Source organism: Carettochelys insculpta, chromosome 14, assembly GCF_033958435.1.
Source record: "Carettochelys insculpta isolate YL-2023 chromosome 14, ASM3395843v1, whole genome shotgun sequence".
Lineage (NCBI taxonomy): Eukaryota > Metazoa > Chordata > Testudines > Carettochelyidae > Carettochelys > Carettochelys insculpta.
Genome location: NC_134150.1, coordinates 6,257,146 through 6,273,390, shown reverse-complemented (window position 1 = coordinate 6,273,390; position 16,245 = coordinate 6,257,146). Strand labels below are relative to the sequence as shown.

Below are 16,245 nucleotides of genomic sequence, written 5' to 3'. Positions count from 1 at the left end.
TGGGTCTTCACAGTCACAGCCGACGCTGCAAATGAGGATGCCAAACGGAACTACGAAGGGCGCGATCCATAGTCTACGTAGACTGAAGGACGCTACTACTACTACTAATTGTACAAATAGGTAAAAATACGTCACCATACATTATAGACTTACCCTTTTCTTCCCTCCCACCGTTTCTTACATCCATTTATGCAGTTTCATTTTAGGTCCTGATCCTGCAACAAGCTCTGTGTGGATATTTGGCTTATTGCAGGATTAGGGTCTTGTATTATGAGCTCTATAAGACCTTAATGTTCCTTATCATCACTCATAAATCCATGCAGAGACAAACACAGTTACCTGTTTCCATAATTGGCATTTTTTGAGATATGTAGCTCATATCCATTCAACACAGGTACGTGCTCGGCAAATGCGACAGTGCTGGAAGATTTTCCTTTAGCGCTATCCATAGAGGAGACTGGCTCCAGCACGTCCTGGAGTGGCACACATATACCGCGCTGTAGAGGGCACTCCTGGACTCTCTTCACCCTCAGTTCCTTCTTGCCATAAGCACAGACACAGTGGGTAAGAAAGGTGAGTTGTTAAATGGACATGAGCAACCCATCTCAAACACCACCAGTTCCAGAAACAGGTAACTGTCTTCTCTTCAAGTGCTTGCTCATGTCCACTCAACGTAGATGATGGCTGCAAGCAGTGACTCTGGTAGTGGGTATGAGTTTAAGGAAAGGTCTACCGCAACACACCTCTACCAGAATCAGCACCATCTCAGGCTTGTGTGTGATGGCATAGTGTGCTTTGGATGTATGAACTGAAATCATGGTGCAGCCTTGCAAATATTCTGGATGGCGATTCTGTAAGTCGAGAGAGAACCAGATTAAGGTCCCATTGAGGGAAAGGAGGTTGAATGTGTGGGGCAAAAAGCCTCGAGACCTCTCAAGCACTTATCATGACATGGGAAAACACAGAATGGCTCTGAATAAAGGGAAGGAAAGCCAAAATCGCTGCCAAGTGAACCTTAAAAGAAGCACTTAGGTTTCAGATGGAGGATGTAGTCCAGGATAGCGTGTATGGTGACCTCAGAAGAGGAAATCCCCTTCTGCATAGCCCACACGGAGAACACAATCCACTTCACCACAAAAGTCTGCCTGTTGTTGGCTTGTGGCTTTCCAGAAGGACTCGATCAGAATTTCCCTCCCGATTCAGCCACGCAATAGCCATGCTGCGAGGTAGAGAGATGCCAGGTTGGGGCGGAGCAGATGACTGTACCAGTTCCTCTACCTCAGAAGTCATCTTTCATCTGAGACAGAAATTCAACACAGACTGAGCTGTGTCAGCTCAGTCTTTGCTCGTTTATGCTACAGGGTTTTTGAAGATCACTATCTGAACAGACATGAGCCTTTTTGTCAGTCAAGCCGTTATTCTCCAAACGTTGTTTGGGTCTGAAACTTGAATACCCTACAGACATCACTACAAAAGTATTGAGGGGCATTGCTAACACTGCCTCCACGAGAGCTTGATGATCAAATGGGAAGACAGACATGCTAACATTAGTGTTCTGGAAGAGGCAAAGACATCCAATCTTGAGTCAATGATCTTCAGTCAGCAACTGTCTTGGACTGGTCATGTTGTCCAAATGCCAGACCATTGCTTCCCAGAACAGATCCTGTTCCCTCAGCTGAACGAAGGGTACCATAACACAGGAGGCCAGCAGAAGCATTATAACGAATTGCTGAAGGATAACTTAAAGAAGTACAACATTAACAATGACACTTGAGAGAGACTCATCCAGGATCACCCAAAATGGAGAGAAGTAATGTACAGTGGTCCCCTGCATTTTGAATGTGCCTGCTGGCAAGTGAAGGAGGACAAGAGATGCATGGCACACTGCTTCGCTATATGGCTACTGCTATGGGAAAACCTTCTGGCACTAGTGTATGCCGTGAGCACATACACTCACAATCAATGGACATGAGCAAGTACTGAAAGAACCACCTTACAGCCACAAGCCTACCATCTCTTTGGCACTGTGACCTCATTTCCACGTTGGAGCTTACAGAAGCATCTCTAAGGATTCAGAGATTCTTGAGGAAGGAGCCAGGGGAGCAGTGTGAACAATTCTCCCTTTAGCCCAGTGGAACAGCCCAGAAAAGACAATGACCATACTGGGCTAGACCTAAGGTCCATCTGCCCCAGTGCCAGGTGCCCCAGAGAGTATGAACATAAGAGATAATTAGCTGATCTACTCCCTCTCATTCCCAGCTTTGGACAGACAGATGCTAGGAACACCATACTTGTCCACCCTGGCTAATAGCCATTGATGGACCTATACTCCATGAATTTATATAGCTCTTCTTTTAACCTAGTTATACTCTTGGCCTTTACAACATCCCCTAACAAAGACTTCCATAGGCGACTGCTGACAAAACTGACCCAGGCTATAACCCTTCTCTAGAGAGCCAGGGGAAACTATGGGTAAAACATGAGGGTTAAAACTTGGAGGAGGGGAGACAGAGGACTTCGACAAGATTGCCCTGGTTTGTTATGAACCATTGGGCATCAGACAGATAACAACAGATCACTTCCCCTCTTCACACACAAGATGGAATCATGCACGTGTGGCAGAGTGGACGACAGAATCATTTCACAGGGAATTTTAGACAACATGTTGTCCATGCCAAGAGCTCTCCCTAGGTTCTTCAAGTAAACTAGCCAATGCCTCCAAAAGTACTGGCACAACGGGTTGAGAGAGGAAGTGTACCAGCAAAGAACAATTTTAGAGTCCATAAAATTTTCCCTCAACAGTATTGTGTTTCATAACTACAATTTACTTTTAAGCTTCCTACCCCATGGAACAATTACTGAAAAAATTATTAGACCCAAGTAATTTGGTATTTCCCTGGTGCAGAGGAAGCCTGGGCTAGATAAAATAAGAACAACTTGCCTTAGTCCACTCTACTTTTCGCCATCCAAGGGTATGACAGGGCTGCACATCAGCAACACTTTGGCTGCCAGAGAAGACCTTGGGGAACCATGACAGCCAGCTAGGAGTCTGCTCTACATTGTACTGCAAGCTAAAGCAGTCAGTAGTCTTAGGCTATTTAAGTAAATCAGATGTATGATGTTATGTATCAGATTTGCTGACATACTGTCTGCCTTGTCCTCTTATACAGTAAACTCTTCAAAGCAGAGACCAGTTTACTTATTTTGACAGCACCCAGAACTCTGCAGTGGCCTGATACTGACAGTGTTTTTTGGGTGCTCACAACAAATATTCAAATCATCATGGGTACAAATTTAAGCCAATTCTTCCAAAGTAAAAGCCCAAAGATAGGTTCCTAAATCCCTACATAGGGTTTTAAATAGGTAGCTTGGTTCTCGAAAGCATTGAACACCTTCTAATTTCAGTTGGAGCTACTAAATTTAATATTTTTGAAGCTTTTGTAGACCTTACCTTTAGGACCCCATTTTGGAAAATCATGGCCTTAGGTAACAATACTTTAATTGTTGACAAAAACATATACAGTAACCATTTAAAACAATTTACAGTTTTTAAAGTTGGTTACATTAAATCATGATCAAATATGACAATATAATCTCTCTCAACCATCTCCATGTTTAAAGCATAGTTTTCCCATGGATAGGTGAGTTGGGGAGAGACCAGAAAATCTAAAAGAGAGGATGAATCAAGATATAATCAGAAAAGTCCTTTCCACGGGCAACTGTAATATAACTCTTAATTGTATTTTGGCAGCTACGTACTACTGGGATAAAAAAAAAATAGATAGGCACTATTCTGTGGCATCAAGTAAATAACAAATGAAAAATGGAGCTACATTACCAAATAAAAACTAAACAATGAATGGCAGTTGGCTCCTTTTAGAAGGACTCTACTATGTGCTGACAAGCTCCTAAAATGATTGGAAATATAACATTCAGCAGTTTTCTTGAGAAAGATTTATATAGAACATTTAATATCAACCTCCATCAAGATTCCATTTTGTGTCTCCTGTTGGTTCTATTTGCTAAAGGCACTGTTATTTTACTAAAAACTCAAACAGTTCAACTTCTACTAGATTAGCTGAATTTTGAATTTCAGTGCTGAATGCAACAAAGATCCAAAATTATGCTACTTTTGAACCCAAGCCAAGCTCATCCTGAACCTTCAATCATGCTGCAACTTAGTATATATTGGTAACATGTCTGGTCCAAATGACAAATTGGATCTTTCAAACCTAAGGGACTCCATCACATGATATAACTGACCGTTATTATTTTACAGTAATTAACCGGTATAAAACCAAACAACTTTCTGAAAAAATGTCTGAGAACATAAGAGATAAGTATAGTCAAACAATATAATAATCATTTTGCCATGTTCCACAAACAGTTCAAGACCGCTGATGTACAAGTGCTTCACAGGGCATATATTTAAAAAGCCCAACAATTTTTGTTCTGCACACAATCAATGCTGAATGCAATGCAGAGAAAAAAAATCAATTTTTGCAAATCAGGAAATACTGTAATATAAGCATTTTCTAACGAAAGCTAGAAGACAGTGAGCAACAAAGTACTGACCGACAAAGAAATCAATACTAATTATATATTTATAACATCTATACTAGCCTTTAAGCAATACAACAAAAGAAAACATTTCAGATTCTATCCAAGAAAAAGAACACTTTCATTTCAATATAAAATCTTAACTGTTTTATATTAAAAACTTTTCTTTAAAGTCACATTGTCCCTCAAACTGACATTTCACCACAGAAAACATGATACTGGTTCAGCTCAATTTTCAGCATATGATGCCAAAAAGCTGCAATTTCATGCTACCTTTTAAACAAAGAAACAGCTATCATGATGACTCTAGGCAACAGTACAGACCAGGAATTATAAAATCCAAATTACCAATGTGAATTAATAGCTCTTAGCCAGATCATGATCTTGAGCTCTTGGGGAAAGCACATGGCCTCTCCATGGGTGGCCTGTATACATCCTTGGTACCTTTATGGAGGTGATTCAGAGCTAAGATTTTATGCTGTAGACATAGAAGGATTTCCTTCAAATTTCTGATCCCCCACCCCCCAACTGGGTGAGGGAAGAATTAGGAAGATACCATGTAGTGAGTTCCTTTAAACTGTGAAACTTGCAACTCTAAAAGACCATTTATTTAAGAATTACAATATAACTAAAATGGAGACAAAGTAGTGAGAATGAGCTATAACAGAAAAATCCTGTGGGGGCATTACCAGAGAGACATTCTGGAAACCCATTTGTTACTGTTTGGCTACGGTTACACTGACCGAAACTGCTGGGAGCAGTATACTAATGGGCAGTCTTGAAAATGCAAAGGGATGCTCATTCCCTGGAAAAAATCAGACGACATAAGAGGCTGCCGAGAAAGGCGGGGTAGCGCCGGCAGAACCACATTTACACTGTTTTTTCTGTCAGCAACTGAATATGCAAATGAGCATCCATTTGCATTTTTGAAACGTCTCATTTGCATACGGCTGCCGGCAGTTCGGCTCTGTGTAATCATCGCCTTAGTGTATTCTAGATTTTCAAAACAAGCATATATTTAGTATAGGACAGTGAACAGACCAACTGCTAGACCAGCTTATTTCAGGGAAGAGCAAATAACTTTGCTTCTTTACTTGCAGTGTTGCTACAAAGAGAGAACCGCCATGATATACGAAATAAACATAAACAAGAAATTCAAATCACTGAGTTATTTTTGCATGAAGTGTATTCAGAAAACTATGCACAGCTCAGTTTCATGAAAGTCAGACTTGCAGAACATCTCTGGCTAAACTCATGCACAACAGAATGGGTCGGGAGAAAAATTTAGAATTTGAACTTTTGTCATAGACTGATGAGAACCCAACCTTTTAAAAATGGTTTCCATTATAAAACTGTATTTTCCACAAAACAAAACTAAGCTTAAATGCAAGCTATGTACAGCTCAATCAGGACCATATAACTATACCTAATTCCCTGCTGTAAGATGACCATTTTGGTACCTGCTGCTCCACTAAAGAGCTAGCACCAGGTAGATGATTACAGCTTTCCGTGACTAAATACAGACCATGTTACTTACACAGTATTCTGACTCCACTAGCCTAAGGCCCTGGAATCTCTTCTTCTTCAGTCTTTCTAGCTGGCACTGTATTACAGGTTCAGTTAAAATACCAAGTTAAATTTCTATTGAAATATACTGCAGTATGTCAACACAGCATGGAAACTATCCCTTAATTTCCAGAGCCCTTCAACCTACCAGCTCCCTGATGCAGAGCTACACCTCTGGGGTGGGGACAGCAGGAGCAGCACTAGAAACTTGCAGCTCAGAGCCTCCTACCATCTGCAAGACATCAGCAAAGACTAAATTCAAATAGCTGCTCTTTTGTCCAACCATAATTTGCCTGACCTCCTTTGTCCAACCATAAAATTGTCTGGTCTCTAAGTACCTGAAATAAATATCATCCACAGACCTCACACCTTACCATTCACCTTGGCTTCCTGCTTTTTAAATAAATATGTTAAATAATACCAGTCTTAGCCCCAGTCCCAGGTTCTTCCATATTGAAAACATACCACAACATGAAAACACAGGAAGATGATACAGTATGTCCAAGACTGTATTTTCTAAAAATCTTTTATGATTTGTGTGTGTGTAAACAGATTTTAAAAAAACAAAACAAAACTGCTTTTCTGTTACTACTATTTTCTAGTACGCTTGAACGTCTTTAATTCAGCTACCTTGAGAAATAGGTTATGTCAGATTAAGGAAATTTCTGGACCACGTGTTCATGTGCACTTTTTGAAATGAAAGTGAAAATAAAATCACTTTGCAAAGTACTGCATTTTTATTTAACGTGTAACAGACAGCAAAACATATGGGGGGTCTGGGAGGAGAGGGGGTGCAAAAGCATGCTGGGAGGGGAGGTGCGGAGTCTGAGAGGGAGGGAGGGTGCAGGGTCTGGAAAGTAGGGGGTATGAGGGGGATGGAGGTGTGGGGCTGGAGCGCTTACTTGGCGCTCTGCTCGCAAGGACACCTGTGACTTCGTGCCCCCTGCCATTACCAGGCCCACCCCCTACTATGGGAGTGGCATGGGAAAAGCCTCCAGATGAGCACTTCTCTGCACTGCCATTCTCCAAATGGAGGGGAGAGGGAACAACAGTGCGCTGAGCTGCTTCCTCCTCTCCCTGCCAAGGTCCAAACCATGGGTGTTCCCAGGTCAGGGACATCCGGATTAGAGAGGCTCAAATGTATTTGATTATTCTACCAAAAGTTTAATTACACTGTAGCCATTGCCATCTCTATATTTTGTTTACAGAAGTACCACTGTGCCTAACCTTACTGTTTGTAAAAAATAATATATTCTCTTTATTAACTTAAAATAGTCAAACTGTTCAAATGCCTTGTACAGAGATCATTCTTTGGCAATGCGTACCCTTTGTTATATTTGAAAAATAACCTTCATAGAGACTTTAATAAGCAAACATCTAGCTAAGAAAGAAAGCTGTATAAATAAAGAACAAAATCTGTGATCATTTTCATATGCTGCCAAGTTCTAGATGAATACTTCCAAAGAACTGGCGCCTCTCCTTTGGGTAGGGGTGTGTGGAGTCTTGTAAGATTTCTCTCTCTCGCTCTCTCTAACAAGAATCTGGTCTCTATTAAAGCTATTTCAATTACAGTACTGCAGTCTGAAATTTTCTAATTTTATACAGACATTGCTCAAATCCATAGGAGAACTGATGAGATGTTAAAAGTTTAGCGGTTCCAAGCTCTGCTGATTTTGTCATATGAAAGTGTAAAGAAAAGTTTAAAGATTTCCTTGTTTTTGATATTAATCAAAAGTGTAGCTTACTCTCAAAGAAACCAATATTGCCATTGGTGATGTTTCACCTTTACTGTAAGTTAACAGCTACAGATTAAATGTGCTCAGTTTACAAGACGTTACTTCTGTCTCTTTTGCCAACTTTGAGAAAACTCAATGTTTCCCGTACCGAATTCGTTGCACATGTGAATTCGTTATACCTGTGAATTCACCCCATCATTAGACTTCCCTGGAGAGATACGGAATCTCATTTTTCACTAAAAAAAATAAACACAACCCACAAACAAACAAAAACAAAAAACAAAACACCCAGTAATTTTCTACCCCTCATGGTTGCAAAGAAGGTTGAAATTGTGAACCTAAAGATTCTAGCACCTGAAGGTAAACAAAAGCACCCAACATTTATTTTAAATCTCATGACTTAACCCTATGTCATCTTTGATGGGATAGAGGGGCTGATGACTGAGTTTTAAACATTTGGAGTTGGCAGCACTGTGGCAGTGCTGGAAGTTCCTAGAGTAGAAACAGCAAAAACACCTTCCCCAAATAACCACATGAACTGCCTGAGGTCTTCTTAAATGGCTGTTCCTTAGAGACCAGCCTAGTGCAGCTACGCTTTCACACCCTTTTCTCTCTCAGCTTACTGACTTCCCCAGTCTTCTTAGGCCTGCTGCCCACCTCAACGGACTTTTTGAACCAGCCCTTCCTTCTTGGCCTCACTCCCCACGTTTTCCCTTTTAACTTAGCAAGGAGACAGAGCTCTGCATGACCATGAACCCAGGCAGACAAGATAAGACAACATTAAGTGATATCAGGAAAGAAACCTACTAAAAGCTAGGGAGGAGTAGTGATGTTGCCATTATGGGGAGCTGAATGGTGCAACCTTGAGGGGGCAGCAGTCTCCAGGCCTCTCCAATGCCTGTGGAAAAGGCAGAAGGTGGAAGACCCTCTTTACCAGTGTTAAAATTGCTCTCTTCAAAGCGGCCAGCATTTATTTCATTGGAGGGGAAAAAAGGGAGTGGTGGTGGTGGGTAAATCAGCCTGTCATGAGTCTGCAACCAGGGAAAAGGATGGTAACAACTTAATTTACACAAATAAGACACATGTTCCATGTGCCTTTTCAAAATTTAATAACGAGCAGAAGATTAAATCATGCTTTACAACTTTTTAAACAGATAAATTAAAACAAACAGGAATCTCCCCAACATTGTACAGACAGACAAGTTATAGAAAACAATCCAGATTTTTGGTAAAGTACTAACCAGTTACTGACAGCAGCTGTGAAACCCTCACCTCCATTTCCTCCCGATGAGACCTGTCTCTGTCCTCAAATTCACGAGTTCTTCTCCGAGCTTCTTCAAAGGCTTGTTGTGCCAATGCATCCTCCTGCTACCAAACCAGAAGACACACAAATGATAGTTTAAGAACAAGGTTATCCAAAGGGAATGGTGGAGAAAATCTGACTTCTAAAGTCTATTACTAATGATGACACGGAAGCCAGAAAGAACCGAGTTTGACTTTTAGACTGACGAATTAATGTGTGGGTTTTTCAGTTAGACAAGATATCCATTCACATGTAAGCTGAGCAACTGGTAGACAAATCTGGAGCCATGCAATGCCACTTTATAGAGCAGAACTGCTTTATAAAGAAAATATTGTTTCAAGGCGGAGCCTGACTCGATTTCTTAAGAAGTTTAAAGGAAAACTCTAATCTTATGTTAGAGGCAATAGTTTTCAGTCTTGATCTTGAAAGATTACAAAGTTCTGTAAAATTGAATTATGAATCACGCAGAATTTATTCATGGTAATTCTACAGTTAAGTTTTCAAATACAGACAGGATCTTACTGTATTTTTTTTAATCCTAGTGGAGATCACTAATGGAACTAAACAAATTAATGATGACTGCAAATTAAATAATTAGGTTCTTAATATTCAAATTTATGCTCTACAGCAAATATAACTGGTTAACAATAATATACTTCATCACTTTTCATTTATAGAATAATCTGACATATAATGAATATTTTCATCTGTTAGTGTATCACCTGAGGTACAAAATCGTATAGGAAGTGTAAAAAGCAAGAAAAACATTTATCCTCCCCATCATTGTGTACACAAATGTACGTGCATCCATCCCATTGGAATCAGTGCACTTGAATGTTTTGAAAACAAATAAAGCCCCAGCAGATTTTAGTACATCGTTACAACACAAACAATGGACAATAATCGTAATTTAATTGTTTTCACAAAAGCTATTTAACATTTTCTGTTAAAACGATAACATTTTGAATTTAAGTTTTATGTTGAGCCAATATTACCTGCATATACACTCTATGTAAAGGGATATGTTTTCTACAAATTATTCTAAACTGACTAATTTAAAATAAAAAGGTGAAGTTCTGTTTCTTCCACCGATGCTTCTAAGAATCAACAAGAAAGGTGTTGTCCATACAGGTGAACAATGAAAAAGACAAAAATGAAAAAATCTTTTTTCCAGTCACAGTAATCGTAGATTGCACAACTATCAAGTTATTTTTCAAGCAGGTCTCTCTCTTTAAAAAAACAGAAATGTTAGCCTTGATTTATAGAGGACAAAAATGTTCCACTCCCAAGAACTCAATTTTTATACGCCAAGGGACTAAGTGCATTAACTTAGCATGTCTCTAGTCTAAGAGAACGTCAAATTGCTTTTCCTGCCTCAAGCACTATCCTATACCCTAAAGCTACTTTGTGAAATGATGCAAAAGAGCCTCCCTTGTGACCTAACACAGTTTAACACAAACATGTGGCAATCAATATATTATCACTCAGTCCCCAGAAAGATCTATCAAAGGGCAATGATTACAGCTGCAGCAAAAATATCGTTTTGCCAGGAATTCTATTCTTCTTTATTAATTTTAACGAAAATTGATTTTTAAATGAGAAATAGCAAAATTTTAAGCCAAGCAAAACCAAGGGGAAAAACAAGTTTTCAAAGATAGCTTAAACCTTTTCAAAATATAGTTATGCATATGTAGATGCATATGTTTGTACTAACAAAAAGAAATGCCCCCAAAGGGACTCTTTAATAAACATATGGTAACTGGAAAGCTATTTATCTTTGTCCCATTCTTCAGATCGTCACCGTGCTATGGTGAGTGGGCTTCTGTGTTCCAATGAACCCAACAGCGACGCTGTAGGGAGTCTTGTAACTCCTGGAAGGGTCACCCATGGCGGCAAGGTCAATGGGAAGGGGTCCAGACAAAGAACAATTCTCAAAGTCCTTAACAGCAGAACATGCGGAGGATAGCAAGGGCAATGCTACAATGGCTGTGAAGGCTGCAGCAGATAGGAGACTCCCAATCATCATGGATGAATACCGTTGGACCTGGGCCTTCTATCTGTGAAGGATCATGTGGTGGCTTACAGTGCAAGTCACCCACGTTAAAAGAAGTCACATACAGTGTGTCTTCCTCTATGTACTACTCACATAAACTAAAACCCTACAGCAACTGGCGAATGGCTACAGGAGCAGGAATGTGAAATCTGAAAGCTTTCAGTCATGGACCAGCACATAGGCAGAGGATGTATGTATCAGTAGTTCTGTTTCAAGGACTGAGATGGTAGAGTGGGTCAGCTGCTGCATCCATGACTGAGCAGGCCTGTTTAGGATCTGCTCTGCTCACCCCATATGGGGAGGGAGCTAGAAAATGTGCCTTAAACACAGTCCACGTCAACCCCCTGACTGGATGACCGCAGCCAGTGGGTTCACCTCTATGCAGTCAAAATCCAAAGGAAAACTTTGGAATGTGGAACATTCAAACTCCAGTGGACAACCCAGACAGTGGGCAACCTGAAAAATGCACAGCAGTTATTGCCCACAAACTGTGATGATTCAATATTGATATAGCTGTCCTGGAAGAAACACATAGTCCAGAAGGTAAGCTGAAAGGAGGAGGAGGGTAAATCTTTTCCTGGAATGGAACCCCAAAGGAAGAAAAACTAATTTGTGGAGTAGGATTTGCCATCAAGAATGAAGTGACAAAGATTCTGTCTGAAGTTACTGTTGGCAACCACGAGCATCTCATAACTCTCCGCTTGAAGCCTGCCAAAAACCAACAGGCAACTGTCATCAGTGCTCATGCACCAACTCTAGATGCCACAGATGATGTGAAGGAGAAGGTCTACACCCAGCTGGACACAGTCTTGAAAGACATTCCCAAAGACAAGATTATTCTCTTGGGGGATTTGAATGACAGGTTCGGAAGAGATGTCGACCTTTGGCAGTCTACCACTGGGAAAGGAGGAGTCAGCCACAACATCTCCAGTGGAGCGCTCCTCCTCACAAAATGCATGGAACATGAGTTTGTCATCACCAACATCATCTTCCCCCAGAAAAACAAACTTCAGACTTCATGGCAACATCTTCGATCAAAGCACTGGCATTTCATAGACTGTGTCATTGTCCATGCTTGAGATGGATGTGATGTCATTCTCACACATACAATGACTAGTGCTGACGACTGCTGGACCGATCACTGCCTTGCTCGATCCACGATGGCAATTAGGATTATCACCAAAAGGAAAGCTCAGAAGAAACTGGTCCAACGAAAGATCAATGTACACAACGAAGGAACCCTCAGACGAAGTGACTTCCAGATAGCGCTCCAAAGGAAGCTGCCGACAGTACACTCTGAAGATGTGGAAGAATACTGGTGTCAACTGAAAAATGCCATCATCGGAGAATGTGGAGAAACCACTGGGTACCAGTCCAGAAAGCATGAGGACAGGTTTGATGAGAACAACACGGAAACTGAATGTCTGATTAAGGCGAAAAGGAAAGCCTTTAGAGCCTGGCAAAGTGACATCAATTGCACAATGAATAGAGAAGCGTATGCCAAGGCCCAGGCAGAAGTCCAACATAAAACAAGGACTCTGAAAAACCAATGGTGGACTGAGAGGGTGCAAGAACTCCAGCATCTCACAGACATCAATGATACAAGAGCCTTCTTCAATGACACTAAAGCTGTTTATTGATCAAGAAGCCATGGAATCAATCCCTTGAGATCCAAGGATTGTACCCAGCTCTTGAAAGACAATTAAGCATTTGCTTCTTCCTTGAGGGGGCACTAAATGAGCTCTTGCCCCTCCACCATGGTCCCAGAATCCCTTGAACAAATCCCACAGCAAGATTGTTCCTCAGTGGGTGCAACACCTCCTATCCTAAGGTCCAAGCTGTAATCAAAGTGAAGAAGTACAATAAGGCAATTGGCCCAGATGGAATCCCCACCAAAGTCTTCAAAGGCAGCAGTCCAGAGCTCCATAAACAACTCCACCTCCTGATTCTCAAGGTCTGGGATAGGGAGCAGATGCCTTGAGAGTTCAGAGATAAGCTGATTAACAGTCTCTTCAAGAAAGGTGACAAGTTGGACTATGGAAAACTATTGTGGCATCTCCCTCCTGGCAATGGCAGGGGAAATCATAGCTTGAATCCTTGGAAACCGACTCCTGCCAAACTCAGAAGAAATTCTCCTAGAATCCCAGTGTGGCTTCAGAGCATTCTGAGGAACAGGGGACATGATCTTCACCATGCAGCAATTGCAAAAAAAAAATGTCATGAACAAAACCAAGCTTTATACATGAGTTTCATCAACCCAATCAAAGCGTTTGACTCAGCGTAACGACCTGTGGCCCATCTTTTCAAAGATCATCTGCCCCAAAAAATCATTAGTATCTTGAGGCTGCTTCATGACAACATGACTGCCACAGTATTGAGCAACAATGGATCCAATGGCAACCCCTTTGAGATAAAAATGGGAGTCAAACAAGAGTATGACATTGCCCCACTACTGTTCTGCATCCTCACTGCCATGACCCTTCGTCTCATTGGTGGCAAGCTTCCAGATGGCGTGAAGACTGTGTAAAGAACAAATGGGAAGGTTTTCAATCTCAGGAGACTGAAGGTTAAAAGCAAGACCTCTATGACCTTGATCATGGAGCTACAATACGCAGACAACACAGTTGCTGCTCTTTCTACCATCTTAAGCGCCTTCACCAAAACATACAAGAATCTCAGCCTCACACTGAAAGTCAAAGGTACTCAGATGCTCCATTAACCCTCACCAATGGGGAAGTCAATGGAGTCAACAGAGAACTGCTGGAAAACATGGAGCATTTCTCATACCTTGGAAGTTATCTTTCCGCTATAATCAACATTAACACAGAAACCCAGCATCATCTGGGCTGTGCAAGCTCTGCTTTCACCCACCTGAGACAAAGGGTCTTTGAAAACCGGGACATCTATGCTGAGACAAAGCTTGTTGTATACCGCACAGAGGTTATTCCAATGCTACTGTATGCATATGAAACCTGAACAACATATAAGCGGCATCTGAAAGCACTTGAACAATATCATTAACTCTGCCTCAGGAGAATCCTATGGATCTCTTGGGAGGATAGGTACATGAACACTAGTGTCCTGGAAGAGTCGAACATGACCAGCACTGAAGCCATTATCATTCACCAACAACTTGGCTGGATTGGTCACATGGTCCAGATGTCTGATCCAAAACAGATTCTGCTTTTGGAGTTGAAGGAAGAACAGAGCAGCACTGGGGGCCAGAGGAAGTGATACAGGAACATGCTGAAGGCACACGTAAAACAGTGTAGCACTGGTGTCGAGACTTGGGAGAACTCTGCCCAGGACCATCCCCTAGTGGAGAGTGGTAATTCATGAGGGGGTGGCACAATTTGAGTGGTCCCACCTCAGTGCGGACGTGGAGAAGAAGAAAAGAGCAGCAAAAACTACCCCATGCCCCTCCAACAGCCACCAACACCTGCCCCTTCTGTGATAAGATCTACAGGTCCAGAATCAGGCTGATCAGCCACAAAAGGACTCATAAATAGGAGGGTGACAGGAAGATATCCTACTCATTCTCGAGTGACTGCCAAGAGAGACAATTTTATATACTATATAAAATACATACACACACTTTTTAAAGCATTTGTTGAGATAAAAGGGTGGAAAACAATATAATTCTAATTATTCTATAGTTCTATAATTCTAAGCAGTTAAGCAATGGCAGTTCTGAAAGGCTCCATGGGAACAAAAATAATTAAATAATTATGCCATCTTTTCAGTCAGAATCTCTGTTTCAGGTTGGAAGTCAAGGTTTCAAAAGGTGACAAGTGACCACAAGTTACCTGAACTCTTTTAGGCTTTGGAAGGATATTGTTCAATAAGCAAATTAGAACATGAATCTGTATAACTTCTTTATGCTCCAGCTTCGGACAGAATATTAACTAACCAACCAACCCAGAATAAAACACAAATTAAAACTTCAGAGTAGGGAGAGAAAAAAATCTGCTGATATCCAGACTATGTATGTATATATGTATGCATGCTGATGGCTGAAAGGCTGCCTCATCAATGCCTGGAGGAAAAAAATTCAAGGTTAACATTTTACTAAATATATAAAATTCTGCATTCAGGCTACTGATGCGCACTATGAAGTAAGTTAAATTAATATTCACTGAACACTTTTATAGACAATAGATGTGGAGTGGTAGCTAAAAAAGTTAAGTTTCATCCTGGAAAAATGTAAAATGCAAAAAAAAAAAAAACAAAAAACCACCCACAAAACAGCCCCCCCCACCTAAAATTAGCTAAAACAGGCCCTTGTTTTTACAACAAAGACAGTGTGCCTAGTAACTAAATACAAAGCATCAATGAGCAGAACAAGCAAAACTTTTCATAAGAGCCTGAATACCAGGGGGGCTGAGACACTTGCCAGGCCCCAGGGCAACAGTCAGGTAGAAATGGCAGTGGGAGCAGCTCTGTGCTCCTGGAAGGTGTGGGGCTGAGAGCAGTCAGCACTCCTTAGCCGTGTCTACACGTGCATGCTACTTCGAAGTAGCGGCACTAACTTCGAAATAGCACCCATCACGGCTACACGCGCTGGGCGCTATTTCGAAGTTAACTTCGACATTAGGCGGCGAGACATCGAAGTCGCTAACCCCATGAGGGGATAGGAATAGCGCCCTACTTCGACGTTCAACGTCGAAGTAGGGACCGTGTAGTCGTTGCGCGTCCCGCAACTTCGAAATAGCGGGGTCCGCCATGGCGGCCATCAGCTGAGGGGTTGAGAGATGCTCTCTCTCCAGCCCCTGCAGGGCTCTATGGTCACCGTGGGCAGCAGCCCTTAGCCCAGGGCTTCTGGCTGCTGCTGCGGCAGCTGGGGATCCATGCTGCAGGCACAGGGTCTGCAACCAGTTGTAGGCTCTGTGGATCTTGTGTTGTTTAGTGCAACTGTGTCTGGGAGGGGCCCTTTAAGGGAGCGGCTTGCTGTTGAGTCCGCCCTGTGACCCTGTCTGCAGCTGTGCCTGGCACCCTTATTTCGATGTGTGCTACTTTGGCGTGTAGAC

At 41.7% G+C, this 16,245-nt stretch overlaps 1 protein-coding gene across 4 annotated transcripts in view; it reads right to left on the bottom strand.

The window, feature by feature from the left end:
* The window catches only part of CBFB (core-binding factor subunit beta), a 79,469-nt gene that overhangs the window by 15,974 nt on the left and 47,250 nt on the right, over positions 1–16,245 (bottom strand). For 2 of the 4 annotated variants that reach the window (XM_075008511.1, XM_075008508.1), the window contains one exon: positions 9,135–9,230. In XM_075008511.1, coding sequence (XP_074864612.1) covers positions 9,135–9,230 — 96 coding nt within the window. Of the gene's footprint in view, positions 1–6,273; positions 6,359–9,103; positions 9,231–16,245 lie in introns of those variants that run through there. The other 2 variants (XM_075008509.1, XM_075008510.1) reach the window with 2 other exon arrangements.